Source organism: Musa acuminata, chromosome BXJ1-7, assembly GCF_036884655.1.
Source record: "Musa acuminata AAA Group cultivar baxijiao chromosome BXJ1-7, Cavendish_Baxijiao_AAA, whole genome shotgun sequence".
Lineage (NCBI taxonomy): Eukaryota > Viridiplantae > Streptophyta > Magnoliopsida > Zingiberales > Musaceae > Musa > Musa acuminata.
In genome coordinates this window covers 30,012,501-30,027,666 of record NC_088333.1, presented here as the reverse complement: position 1 = coordinate 30,027,666, position 15,166 = coordinate 30,012,501, and the positions used below count along the sequence as shown (strand labels likewise).

Here is a 15,166-nt window from a genome sequence, read left to right as displayed (position 1 = left end):
TGATAGGATTCAAGATTGGCTTCCCTTATGAGCATGTAGGAATAATTAGTAAGAAAATAAAAGAGTAGAGGGATGGAGAGGAACCATCGAGAAGTGATTTAATAATTCAAGCTAAATTAGCTTTATTATGCTCATAAAAATAATGGACGATAATCCTATTTAAATTTCAGCTGAAACTTCACAATTCTTAGAATTCAGTTTTTGATTAGGAAAATAATTAGGCAGCTGCTGCTTATCATTATTAAATCACAAATGGTATTGACTTTTATTGTTTTTTACCAGACATTTTAAATACACATGCATGTAATGCTAGTGACTGCACTCTTTTCTCAAGCGAAGTTCCTCTTTGATCTTGTGATTTGTGTGAGAGATGCACGATGACTTAAATAGTATATACTTTTCTGCTTGAAGCATTATCCAGACCTTGGTTGATTAAAATAGGATGCATGGTGGTTCTCAAGTTCAAAAGAATGATTTGATGTACTGCAAACCATGATTTTAGCTGTGATGTAATTTTGGGACATGGTAATGCGGTATATAAAATACATGTGTATGTCTTATTTTGATCTTCATGTACAGATTTATAAAGTTATCCCAAGTACGTCGGTCATCATCGGATGAATTTTTTCGCCTACAGACTCTAGAGGCAGATTGTTAAAACATTCCAACTTTGAGGTCTTCCTGCTTGTTCTAGGATCCTGGATTATCTAAATATCGATGGATTTGATGAGTGATTTATATTGATAAGAGACATTTTTGCAATAATTTAGGGATCTCAGAAGAAAAGTCAATGAAAAAATAAGTACACCCAACTACCTAAACACGGAGGCTTGTCCGCTATTGCCCGCAGGACCATCAGATAAGGAGATGTTGCAGCTCAAGCCACAAATAATCCCTTGTGAAAACATTGAAGAGATGACATATAGGAAATGACTCGATCTGACAGTGCAGCAGCACTAGAAAAGGCCTGGCAGTTAGGCGAGGCAAGCCAAGTTGTAAAGGAAAAGCTCGGCCATTCTTCTTCCTCCGAACACAAGTGGCAATCCCCATGAAACAAGAAACAAGCAAGTTGAATGGACAAGATGTTCACATCTGGGGAAGAGAAGGAATTTTCATTTCTGAAAATGATCCACTGCTTTCCCTGAATAAGGCAGAAACCTCCTGATAATTCCTCCACAAACATGAACTAAATTAATTCCCTGAATTTAACCTTGTTACACTTGAAAATGAACTAAAATAATTCATTCAAAAAATCTATCCATTTAAATATTATTCAAGACTGTATTTCATTTCAAAATCAAGTGTATTTTGATGAAATTTATCTAAAACACTTTAAACATATATATTCATACCCACATATGATTGTGATATTCATTCATGTATTTTTTTTTTCTTTTTGAAGAACTATAATTTAAATTTTACAAGTACTTTTGGAGGAGGAGGAGAGAGGAGTAGAACAAAGGAGGAGGAGGAAAGAATGGGTTCATGCATTTTGGTTCCAATGTCATTCAAACCAAAGAATAAGGATATTTTAGTCCAAATAAAAAAATAGAGATGCGACATAGACTATAGGGTAAAAAAAACCAATAGAAGGAAATTTTTTTCAATAAATTACAGAATAAAAAAATTCGTGCAAATATTGATATGTGCATCAGAAATAAAATACTTGAAAAACCTCATGCATTAAATTTTTTCATGCAAATTTTGATATGATGATTTTTATACAAAACCTCATGCAACATTTTTTTTATAATAACTAATGTTTCAAGAATTTAGGTTTGAAATGAATAGTTGGTAACCATGCATAACTTTCAGCACAGAATCCTGCCATAAACATGTTTCATTAATGAAATCCTCAGGGTACACTAATTACAAAGTAACAACAAAAATGAGGTATATGATGGATTCAGAACCTCCACGGATTCAGGAGTGCTCTCACCAAACTGAAGCAATTCAAGAGTTGCCTGTGGCCTGAAACACATCCTAAAGCAGTCAAATGTTTGTGGCATGCTGCAGAATGTTATTCCATCAATATCACACAGAATCAAGACTGAATGACTGTGATATCCTCAAATGCAAGCTGAAAAGAGGTGGAATATAGCTCTTCCACATGGTTGGGCCAGAGGAGTTGAGCAACTGCAGCCTCCAAGCCATCTTCCTGCTGTGTGTGTGTCTGTTTGATATAAAATGCCTGATAAGACTCTGGATTGGCCATGCAGCAACATTGCCCAGAGCATGCTCATGGTAATCCAATAGATACCCAGTCCACTCCCCGCAGGGCATTCACTGCCCACAGCTCTCGTTCCTATAGAAGTCGGTCAATCTTCCTACTGCATCCACGAATCAAAGGGTTGTCCTCCACCAGTCCAGCTCGAAAAGCTTTAGCATCATAATCCATTAAGACACCGTCACAAATGTATTTGAGAAGAGGTTATCCCAACCTCCCCAAATGCCCCAACAATGCCTCTCTGACAATTCTTTCAATGGAATGCTCATATCCTCTTTCAATATAACTTTGTGCGCTTGATAACCATGCAGATCTGTTCACTGCAAATTTGTAGAGCATACAGCCAGCGTCAGTCCAGTGTTAGCAGGGAAAGGAGGCTTCTGTTTTTGGTTTCCCTTGTTTTCCGTCAAGGCTCTCTGGTAAAGTGTTTTCTCTTCATCGCAGATTTAAGCTGCAAGCAACATAGTGTACATGTACGTCAAGGATCCAGCTTGATAAGCTTCCTTCCTAGTCTTCAACCGCTCTTTTACATACTCCTCTTTCACCCAATTTATGGCAATTTATAGGAGAGGATCATGCAAGCTATACAGGTTAGTGAAAAGAACGATCTTTTCCATCCTTTGGATCACCAAAATGGATCTTTTCCGGAGTTGGAGGTGGTAGAGGGGTCTGAGGAGCACTTCCTGTTGCAGCAGCCTGAGTGCTGAAGCATAATTTGGTCTCCAGGCGTCGTAACGGCGCGAATTGGATCAGTCGATCACACCATGAGAAGCGGGGCAGGGAGAGATGGGAATAGCAAGGTTTACGAGATGGTGGCGCGGCCTGGATCACGCGTGGCGGTGACCCTGTGGAAGCCGAGGAATAAGGGTTTCCGCTTCAGTCGGACCGGGCCCGGCCTCCTTGGGGTCGGCCAACTTTGCGGCCTATTTAGATGTTTGTTTTCCGAGGTTAGCCTTTTGATGAACGGACCATAAAGCACTCGATGCCGCCCGCGGACGAAGCGGAGAGGTGGAAGTGGGAAAACGCCGCCGCCGGCGCCGTCGCAGGGTTCGCCACAGTCGCCGCCCTCCATCCCCTCGACGTTGTCCGTACTCGCTTTCAAGGTCTTCTTCTTGTCTCTCTCCTCCGATCTCTCTGCCCTTCGTAGGTCTCTGACGATCTTCTCTTTCCCTTTATTAGTTACCGATGGACGAGCTTCGCATCTTCCGCTCTACAGGAACACCGCGCACGCTATTTATACTATTGCTAGAACCGAGGTTGGTTATTTCTGTTCTCCTTGCTTATGGTTTGTTTGTTATTATTCCTCTGAAATATGTGTATTTATGATGGAGCAATCAACCAAAATTTAAGCCAAGCTGATAAAAGCAAGAATTTTGATTCAAATGATTAGCTTAGTGGCTAATACACTTGAACTGAATAATCTGAGTAACCGTGACTATCATACTTGAGGCTTATTTGAAATATCAAGAGTCAGTATTAAACAACAGAGGAGGCAAGATCTTTCAGGGGCAGCACATATATTGTCTGGATGCAAGAATTTCACTATGAATAATTAGATACATTAAGTTGTAATCTAAACTCAAATATGTCCAAATTTGGTAATTAGTTGACAATTAATCTCTCACAATGAGTTCCATATTCCTAACTTTCTTTTACTAGGTTTGATAAATCATAATCTTATTCCATATCTGTTAAAATTTGGCAATCATACAATGAAATAATATGTAATAAATGACCATATTCTACCAACTATATATTTCAAACTCGGTCATTTCCAATCTGAGTCGGTCGAGTTGGAATAGGATTAGTCAAAGACAGTCTGATACTTCTCGAGAAATTGGGATCAGCCAATATCCATTGGGTTTGGCCAGAAATCATCTAGGATTTGCTGATTGAATAGGATTTGGGAGGCCTATTAAAGGAAGCATATATTTGTTGATCAAACTGGTTTGTGGTCTCTGATACCCCTGGTGATTCCAATCTTGAATTTGATATTTTTCATGTCAGCATATTTTGTGCTGGATTAAAATATAATTTCTGACATTATTATTATTGGTTTCGGGGATTTTCCTAATTAAGTATTTACTTTGTAGCTTAAAGTGGTAATTATCTTGGTAACAATTAGATGTTGCATTTTTCTAGGGCTTCAAAGGGCTATATTCAGGTTTTTATCCAGCAGTCTTTGGATCTACCATTTCGTGGGGCCTCTACTTCTTCTTGTAAGTAATGTTGGATTTTTTTTTTCCTCTAGTTGATACACCAAATGTGGAAGCAACAAGATATTATACTAAATCTCTTGTAGTTGTTCTAAAGCCCTCATGTAGTTGTTTCCTCAATGTTTCTAAATTTCAAAATGCATAAGTTATTCTCCCAACTACTTTATGTGTTTTACCTTCTTAAATTTGTGTCGCCATAATGTTGTGGGAGCACAATGTTGGCTTATGGTGCACTATGCTTGCCTATGGCCAACATGAGGTCACCATTGAACAAGTGAGGCATTAAATTTCCTTGAAATAGAGTTGAAATGGATTTGGAATTTTGTGCTGCACTATGCTTACTGGAAATCAGTGGCAATACGTGCAAGATGGCAAGTAAATGGCTTTGTCGTAAAAGGCACCCTGCTTCCCCCATCTCATGGTTTCATTTATCATCAGCATCATCAATCCTGATGCATTAGTGGTGATCTGCGAAGATGGAGATTGAGTTAGTATCACAGTCATGAGCATTGAAGACAAAGCTTTATTTTATCATTTTTGTAATATATGTCAAGCTGCGAGTGGTTGGTTCTCAAATCCTTGCCAAGTTCTTTCTCTCTTTCTAATTGAGTCTTAGCATGAGCATTCTTGGCAATATGCTTGAGGGTTAGCAAAACTATGAACCAGGTGTCAGCCATTAGTTCACCTTGAGTACTATCTTTAATTGTGTTGAAACTAGGAATTACTTTTTATATTTTTTTCACTATAGAAGTTGATTAGCATGGACAGATATTTGCATGAGTGTGTGAGATGCATATAAGAAGTGTGCACGGATGATATTCATACATGTGGTTGTTTTTCTAACTGAGCTCGACGGGCCAATCTAGTGTACAAGGTGTTGGGAAATCTAGGGCGACATCACATGTGCAGCGGAAGAATAGAAAACAAAATCATGAAATTTCCTGCAGAAAAAGAAAGTTTCATCGTTGTGCGAAGATTGATGTGCAAGAACCCGTAAAATCGAAAACTACACGTATAAGAAAGATGTGTTACCTAGGGAGATCATATATCTCTGAAAACCTGTAGATCTGTGGGAGAAGATGAAGGAAGTCAACTGTCCTCCTCTTTAGTGGTGATTCACACGGTAAGGGCTGCGAAGACGCTCCTCAAATCGCTGTACAATCTTCCTTTCCATACGCACCATGCGATCAAGAAGGGCTTGGCCCTTTTTGCTATCCACATACAACAAACAGGTGTTGCTGGCTAAGGAGGAGAGGGGGAGAGGAGAATAGGAGGTGGCAGCCAAAAGGGGTCTAGCCTATAGCCCTTTGGTTCCCTCCTATTTATAGAGGTTCCTTGTCAACTTAACCCTAATGGATCCTGCCCTATTGGGTAGTGGATCTCCATCCAACTACCCAAGCCTCTTGAATTAATGGATTTCTACCCAATAATCTCTCATTAACTCTTATTGGATCTTCTCTACAAGATCCAATAATTCAGGGGCATACTGCATATTGGATATCTTATTGAATTACTACGAACGTACTAGGCCATTACGTTGCAATCTCTAGATAATATAGGGGAATCCAATCTATTGGACTTGTTTGTCCTCAATTACTATGTATATATAGTCTGTCATTCATCTAATATCTCAAAATCTATATTCTGGGTATGGTGCTATCAAGCTCATTTGATTTCTACTCGAGTCTTGTTATAATCGGATGCTCCCGGAGAACTTTTTCTCTCTTAATCCGAATGACCTTGGCTAGGGATTTGTCTGAGCAAGAACGCATAAGATATTCCTCTCATGACATCAAGAGTGGATGATCCTATATCGACACTCAATAGCCTTCGTAAGATTAGCTGTCACTCTCGATGACTAGATATGTCAGATCTGGAACTTCTAGGCCTATAAGTCTGGTATGAAAGAGTGGAGTACTCATACAGGACATCATTGGTGTCTCAAGCCTAAGGACCAGATACACCATTAGGATGACGAGATCATTGTCTGACAATGAGGTATCATCAACCATCTAGCATTCCGTGAGTGAATCGATCGGTGAACTTATTCTCCAATGAGCATTTGCACCGTATCCCTAGTGTCCCCACACGAGCAACTATGAGACTAGTCGCTTCTATCATATGGATGGGTATACAGCACACTAGTTTATTCAGTTATCTCAATGTTCCTCTCGAGTAATTTACGATCGGGATTATTTAGGGTTTGTGTTTAATGGTAAATCGGTTTCATTATCGTTATCTCATTACAATCCGATTTCCACTACATAAATCCATGGACATCACAATATATATGTAACGGGTAATATAAAGTAGAAAAAATGTCAAATATATAATAAACAAAAAGAGTGCGTATCATGTCACACGTGTCATCACTTACGTGATTAACTTGCAGGACACTTATGACTAGCACAACGTTGCAAAGGAACAACCTTACCATTTGTACCAAGGCTCATCCTCTTTAATGAAACTTCTTGGTGGTAAAAATTCATGTAGTATAAACATGATGCTTATATCTGCATGTTTCTGTATATATACAAAAATGACCAAAAACCCTGCAGCAAAGTCTTTAGACCATCCATTAGCACTAAAGAAGTTTCAGGTTTCATACTCTACATTCCAAAGTGGGCCTCTGATTTTGCTTGTATGAATGTTTTCTTTCTTTTTACTGTCTCACTCAGCATCTGCAGCTGGCTCCTAATTTATTGCTAAACTTTCCCCTTTCTTTAAACAAGAATTTTTTTAGTTTCCTTATGCAATGAAATTGCTGTTGGTTAGTTCTTGTGAAAACTTTTGCATTTAGTGTTCATGTCATTACAGTAGATGAAACATATATGCTTCTGTTGTCTTGTTCCTCTTTGATGCCTGACTTCATCGATGAATTGATGTAGTTGATTTTTATATTGTTGATTATATGGATCACTTTCTAGGCAAGAAGTTTTTTCTTTTTTTCAGCTATAGCAGAGCAAAACAAAGGTACTTAACAAGGAACAATGAGCAGCTCAGCCCCAGCTATCATCTTCTCTCTGCAGCTGAAGCTGGTGTTTTGGTCAGTACTTTAGCTGTTTTATGATCATCCATCTAGTTTGCATTATCTTGCAACAGTTTTACACACTATCTTCTCACTTGTAAATTCATCAAATAGATACTTTGTCATGTCAGATAAAATATCTCTTTTTTTGTGATTACTACAGCCAATTGATAATGTTGTGGCTCTCTATGTTTCAGAGATTAAATTAATCTTGGATAATGAATCTGGATGTAATCTTGTGTGTTTATTTGCTTTGTATGATCTATCAACACATCATAGATGTTGATTCGACCAAGTCTTTCATATATTCAACCTATATATTAATGTATCTGCCTTAACTTTGTTGCATATCTGGTGATTTCTTAGTAATGCAGAAATAAGTTAATTAACTAGTTTCTTGGTCTTTGTGTTTATCTAAATTTATAATTACAGTTTTTGTATGTTATTTCATTTATACGACAGCCGGTCATCTAGGAACCTCGTGAACTCCCAAACAAAAAAGAGATGTATATAGTTTACTAAATTATAAGATTAATGAGTCTGTTTAAGACAATGACTTGATGTATTATTATGATAACAATAGAGCAATCAACTGCCTCTATTTGTCTTAGAGTTTCTTATGAAGTTATGATAATTGTTAGCATGCTCTTTGTTCAAATAGTTGGTGGACTCCTTTGAGATGTAGAGGTTGCCTCCTCCTGAAAAGGTCAAAGAAATGTCTTCACCCAACTTGGTTCCGCATCTTAGTGACTCCAGCTGATCTACCCATGCATAGTATAGAAGGTGGGATCTGTCTGGTATGGAGTTGATGTGCACAGAAAATATAGTGGGTATACTATCCCATTGTCTCTTCCAATGGAGGGAAAGGGTGCATGCTGGCATGCACAACCACAAACTTGTACTAAGGGTTTCGACAATTGTTGTAAGAACTATATCATGATTATTGTACAATTATATAATGGGTATGCCTTAACCAATAATATGAAGACTGCCTTAAATATTTGTAGATTTCATAAATGATTGACCAATATCATTTGGATCATCCTATTTTGAATGAATTATCTCAATGATAATTGCATCTGAATGATGCATTACAAATCAAAATGCTTTCTAATTTAAGACCATTTTATATCTTCATAATTTAACAATTTGACATATTGTCCTTTTGTTGACATTTTGATCTGTTGTAGAATTAGACACATATTTTACTTGTTGACCAGTCATTATAAAGGCAGCTAGAACAACTGTTCAACAACTTTGCTCAACAATACATTAGGCATTAATTTGGGTGATATGGTAACGGTGCAAGATTTGGAGGTTTGACGTGATTTTTAAAATTCCAATCAGATCCAATAAAGGGCCTTGATTTGATCTTTGATTAAGGAATTAGGACTTGTAATTGCATCAGTAACTCACAATGCTAGCCCAGAGCCGTGATGTGAGATTGGACTTATTTGTCACTTGAGATTGAAATAAGGTCAACATAACCCGAAAAATATGAGTTGCCACCCATGGTAGGCAGGCTGATGGTATTGGCAAAGAAAGGCTGATGGAGTAAGAACAGGGGCATGGTGGTAGTAGCAGACAAAGAAAGCTAAGGGGAAAGGAGATGGGGAGAAAGAGAAAGCTGAGGATCTTAGGTGACAAAAATAGAAGTATAGAACAGCAAATGATAAAAGAGGATTAGGAAATTGATATAGGAAGAGCTAACATTTATAGTTATTCCTCTGTTGCGTATTTGGATTCATATCGGAACATGTTGCTGGACACCTCCGTTTGATCCTAGCGTAATTCATGCTTGAGCTCAAGTTTCACAGCGAAAAGACTACACCAGGGTGCAAATATGCACATCTCAAACCCTTTCTTAAAAGAAAAAGGAAAGGAAGAAAAGAAAACGAAACCCTATACTTGACCTCTATACCTTCAGGTTGTTTTGGTCAAATTGCACCGTTATTGATTTCTATTAGTTTGGGAGTCATTTTGGTTCAAATAAGATGAATAAATGAATATGTAGCTTATCACGCTTGGTGAACTTTAGTTATTCAGAAAAATAATAGCATCAGAAAAATAATAGCATCAGTCCTTGGCATATTTTGGTTGAGGATGTTTCACATTTGGACTAATGGATATCTTCTGTAGGTACTTAAAATATGAGCTAAGAGTCTGTAGACTAATTATCTCCAATTCTTTTCATTTTATCTTTTGCTTTTGGCATAATGACTGGCAGATGTATCTTTGCTGGTGGCGAATGTTATTTCTCAGGCTGCCATGATGGTTGCAGGCGGTGTTGTTATTGTTATTATGTCAGGTGATAATAAATGCTGTTGTAGGCACTTCTTCTGTAACTTTGTGATTGTAGTCAGTGGACCAAGCCAGTTGATTGTTTATTGCCTGAGATTTTCAAACAAGTTCATGTAGGCAACGACATTTGTGTTAGTGAGTTCGTGTAGGCAACATGTGTGTGTTAGTGTATCGTAACCGAAGAGGGATCTATGTATTGTAGCTGAAGAGGGATCTGATACAAATGAGCATAAGATTGGTCTAACAAATTAAGAGTTGATTGTCAAGGCTAAAAGCGGAACTGCTCTACCAGTGTGTTCTCCCTCCCTCGTGAGTTCCTAATCCCTTCGTTTCCTATAAAAAAAGAGGGAAAAAAAGAATGAATGAGAAAAAGAAGTGAAGGGATATCCAATAATGATCCTTGATTGTTTAAGGTTCACAATTGGTTTGGTGATTTCATTTAATTAAACTTGACTATAGTGGTCTAACTATTTTACATGGTTTCATGTCGAATATGTGACAGTTCTGATATTGAAAATAATGAGGATATTACATTTTGATTGCCAATTTAATTGTATGCTGACCAACACTTATTTTATTTGATGATGCAAACTCTCTGACCAGGTATCCTTGTTTACCAATCCTATTTGGCTTGTAAAAACACGAATGCAGCTCCAAACACCTCACCAAGATTATCGGCCATATTCTGGACTGTATGGTATGTTTTTTTATCAATTTTATTTCCACGAAGTCCAGGGATTTGAGAATTGCTAGATTAATGCATACCACTTGAGCAACATACCTGGTATAAATAATTAAATAATATCTCATAAATTCCTCTTATTGCTTCATTGTTTGATATTCTTCCTTTTAGCAAGTCATTATTGAGTATATAGAAATTACTTAAACATCTGTATACTTGTTATGTAAGGTCAGATGCTTTGAGGACCATTTTAAAAGAGGAAGGATGGAAGGGACTTTATAGAGGGATTGGACCGAGTCTTCTGCTTGTATGTAATTTGCTATTTGTTGATTCTAAATGTAAACTATTCCAGTTTTGCAATTTACAGTCTTCTATATCTTTTACTGTGCTTGTTTGCTCACGACATATCTTGTTTGCTTGATGTCGTGCTATCTGTGTTTCTTTTTCTGATTTAGTGGATATGTTGCCATGCATTCCCTAATCTTTTAACATGAACTGTTAGTTCTTTCTCAGCTGTGGCACCAAGAAGTGAATGAGATCTAAATGTTCCTGCCGTCTTTTTAGTAATGTCTGCCTGATATTAGTCCTTACTTTATGGTTTTAAATTGCACCCATAGGGATAATAATTTCTTGGATTATATGTTTCTTTGGTTAATAGCTAATACTTGTAGGTTATTCTGTTATTTATCTTATTCTGATACTCAATTCGCTAACCTTTTAGATCGTGAAAACCATCACTCGAGACTTATTAGAATCCACCTTTGATTTAGAAGACTATGAACTCATGCTAGACCACTCATTTATAAATGTCTGATGTGTGTTTGTGGATTGAAGAATCAGGTTCAAGAATTGCCATGGCATGTACCATGTACATTGTTGCTTTTTAGCGCTGTTTTCTTTTATTTATCTCTTCTCTAAAATATATCAATAGATATGGCTCCTATCACATTCTATACTCATAATATGTGAAATGCATAATTATCATTTGGCTACTACACTAGTTTCAGGCATCATATGATGGAGGAAAGGCTAGTTATCATGTGTCTGGACATAATGGGATTTCAGTGCATATTAGGTGAAAGGAAGTTTATGATACTATGTTTTAGTCAAGGATTAGGTTTTCTGTCATGCCAACCATATGGGCAACACATATTACTCTTCTAGAGAAACAAAAGTAAAACCGCTACATATAGCCCCTACTTATTAAATTTGTATATCTTTAACCAACTTGTGATGCATTGGTTTTGACAATTTGAATTCCAATTATGTAACATAAAAATTAGGCTTGCTTATATATGTCTGATAAAGGAGGCATCTAAGAACAGAAGGTTCTTGTTTGCCAGAAGGCTAGTGGTTTGCATGCCAGAATGTTAGGAATTTTTTGTTGGATTTCTCACTTTATTTGGCTCATTCAATTTTATTGACTTCTCACTTAATGGTTAATATCTGCAGTTTTGCATTCATCTTTTGGCCTTATATTCCTGTTAGCATTTGTCGTCGACTACTTTGTGACGAATTATTCCTTTAATCTCTCTACCTATATTTTGTAGTATTAGTTGTTGCTGTCGCTATCATCGGCTACTTATGATGAACTGTTCTTTTAATTTCTCTACCTATATTTTGTAGTATTAGTGGAAATTTTGATGCTTGTTTATCCTCTGTTAGGTTACTCATGGTGCAATCCAATTTACTGCTTATGAGGAGCTCCGTAAACTTGCTACTTACATGAAGGGCAAAGGTGGAAAGGCAAAAATTACTGAAGGTGATAACCTACTGGTAATATTCTCACTAATGTGTTTTAGGAAGTAGACACTATAGTTTGAATATGTACAAATGACAACCTCAGATGGATTGTGTATCTTTTGTATATTGTGTTTATGCTTGAAAATTCACTATTTCAAAGGTTAACTTTCAAATTTCTCCTTTTAATCGGATAAAATGGTCATAAGCTTAACAAGTGATTGATAATTGGGAAGATATTGCATATATATCTTTTGCAAAGGTAAGTGGCATAGATGGGATTTGACCTAGGACCTTGCTATCGACGATCAAGGTTTTTGTTATCTGACATCTTAAAATCTTTGATGCTAGATATTATATATATTACTTATAAATTCTTTATATTTTATAAAGAGAAGGTGTTTATGACGTCTTTTAGCTAGTCAAGGTTTTTATCAATTGAAGTATCTGACATCTTAAAAAAAATGATTCTAGATATTGTATATATTGCTTATATATTCTTTATACTTTATAAAGAGAAGATGTTTACGAATTATTTTTGCTAAATTAAAAAAAAATGATCTGTCAGATAAACTAAACATCAGTTCCGTCTTAGCTGAATTTTTTCGCTTCAGAACCCCTAACCTGGACAGAAATTTATGTTTTACCATATCAATTTTGACACTTTGCAAAACAGAAATTGCAAAATTTTGACGATATGTTTTTTTGTCAGTTGAATAAAATCTTCTAGCATCAGATTCAACTAATTCTTTTTGTAGTTCCATTATGTGTAAATAGCATCCTTTTTCCGATATGTATGGATGTAGATATCTGCATCACCTAAAAATGTTCTCTTTGGTAGCCAGCAATGGAAGGTACCATCATAACTTGTGTGATTGCCATCTTTTATCAAATCGTTGAATACTTATTGACCGTCAGAAGAGACAAATGAATGTCTCAATATAAAATTGAACTCATCATGTCTCCTTTCAAGTCTTTAAAGTTCATCACATAACATTAAATTGTCATGATAGTTTCTCTTTTCCCAGAGTCTGCCATCTATTCATTTTTTACCTTTAGTTTTCAGTTTTTTTATTCTCTAATTTCAGTGCCTCTATATTAATATTTGCTCGACAAGAATGAGATCGAAGTGGATAAAAAGAGGGAGCTGCTAGATGAAATATATATTAATCTGTGGAAATCTACCAACTGATAACATTTAAATTAATGTTGCAATCATCTGATCCGATATGCCAATTCGAGTTTTATATATATGTATATATGTATATATATGTATATATGTATACATGTATATATACATATATGTATATATGTATACATGTATATATATATGTATATATATGTATACATGTATATATGTATATATATACATATATACATATATACATATACATGTATATATATATATATATATATATATATATATATATACATGTATACATGTATGCATATAGATATATAAATGTATATACATATGCATATGTATACATGTATATATATATATGTAAATATATATATATATATACATGTATACAAATATATATACATGTATACAAATATATATATACATATATATATATATATACATAAACACACACACTATATATATATATATATAGCTGAATTTTTGCACTTCTGAACCCCTAACCCGGACAGCAATTTATGTTTTACCATATCAATTTTGACACTTTGCAATACAGAAATTGCAAAATCTTATTGTGGTCATTTTTTGATGATGTCAAGGATGGATCCAAAACTTTAAGAAAATCTCAAGGTTGCTGATGTGTTCAATTAGAAAATGTGGGATTTTTTATTCCATTCATTCTTTTTGCAAATCGGAGTCCATAAAACTAGAAAGGGAAAGGAGAAGATGCGTTGAGCATAAAGTGTATTTGCCTGACTACAAATCTTTTATGTAATTCTAATATAACATTAATGGTTTAACTCGGTTAATATTTCTTACTCTTGGACAGTTTAGAATTTTGTTTATGATGTGGTTTATTGTTTTCTTGTTCACTAGAACTCATTTGATTATGCTGCTCTTGGAGCTTCCTCAAAATCGTTTGCCATTCTATTCACATATCCATATCAGGCAAGCTGGTCAAGAACAGTTCTTTTCTGTTTTCTACTATATTCATTTTTAATGCCTAATGCATATTGGTGTTTTTGATAGGTTGTTCGATCACGCTTACAGGTACTTTCTGTGTTATTCTTCTGTTAATATAAATAGACTTGTCAACTTTTCTGTCTGACAATTAATCATCTTGGTTCTTGCACCAAGTTTTAATTTTCTTAATCCAAGAGAAGTTTCCTAGTCTTAACTGATACTGTTGGGCTACACTGCAGCAAAGACCTAATATTGATGGAATCCCCAAATATTTGGATAGTTGGCACGTGGTGAAAGATACTGCAAGGTGAATAATATTGTCATATCATTATTATTTTTGCAATATTTGGTGAATTGCATACTAGTAGATAACAATGAGCTCAGTTTATGAATCTTTAAAGTTGCAGTCTGATTGTCTGTGTCTTCATGAATATTATTACTGCAAAAGGGATCAGCATGCATATTTAATAAAAGGTATTGGCATCTTGGCCTCTGACATGATGCTAGAATCTCATGACTGCATCTGTCACTATTCTCAAAGAAGATAAAAAGGGTAGCTGAGTGCACTAGGCTCCTGTCAATGGAATGTTTGGGATGGTTCAAAATAAGAAACTTATCGTGCAATATTTATGTATTTTGGCCATTTCTTTTTGGCTATTTTAGAGTCTCTAGGATCTTATTTATAGTTGAATTTGTGTCCAAAAGTCTCAACATGAGTATAATATGTGTTATGCTAGACTGCTAGTTTTTTATTTTACTAGAACTAGTATTTTAAGTGTTTGAATTGTCTTTTCTATTTATATTTGAATAGAAACCTATACTTGTTGCTTAGTCAAGTTCTGTGGACGGTATTCCATTTTTTTCC

The 15,166-nt window shown here is 35.7% G+C and overlaps 1 protein-coding gene across 2 annotated transcripts in view; it reads left to right on the top strand.

Annotated features, from left to right (window-relative positions):
• The first annotated feature begins 2,135 nt into the window (after positions 1–2,135).
• LOC135679020 (folate transporter 1, chloroplastic-like) overlaps positions 2,136–15,166 on the top strand; it is a 13,446-nt gene continuing 415 nt past the window's right edge. The window contains exons 1-11 of one of the 2 annotated variants that reach the window (XM_065192365.1): positions 2,136–2,430; positions 2,539–3,330; positions 3,407–3,483; positions 4,370–4,446; positions 7,396–7,489; positions 10,376–10,469; positions 10,688–10,761; positions 12,120–12,230; positions 14,215–14,286; positions 14,368–14,388; positions 14,541–14,608. In XM_065192365.1, coding sequence (XP_065048437.1) covers positions 3,210–3,330; positions 3,407–3,483; positions 4,370–4,446; positions 7,396–7,489; positions 10,376–10,469; positions 10,688–10,761; positions 12,120–12,230; positions 14,215–14,286; positions 14,368–14,388; positions 14,541–14,608 — 809 coding nt within the window. In that variant the 5' untranslated portion in view covers positions 2,136–2,430; positions 2,539–3,209. Of the gene's footprint in view, positions 3,331–3,406; positions 3,484–4,369; positions 4,447–7,395; positions 7,490–10,375; positions 10,470–10,687; positions 10,762–12,119; positions 12,231–14,214; positions 14,287–14,367; positions 14,389–14,540; positions 14,609–15,166 lie in introns of both variants that reach the window. The other variant, XM_065192366.1, reaches the window with a different exon arrangement.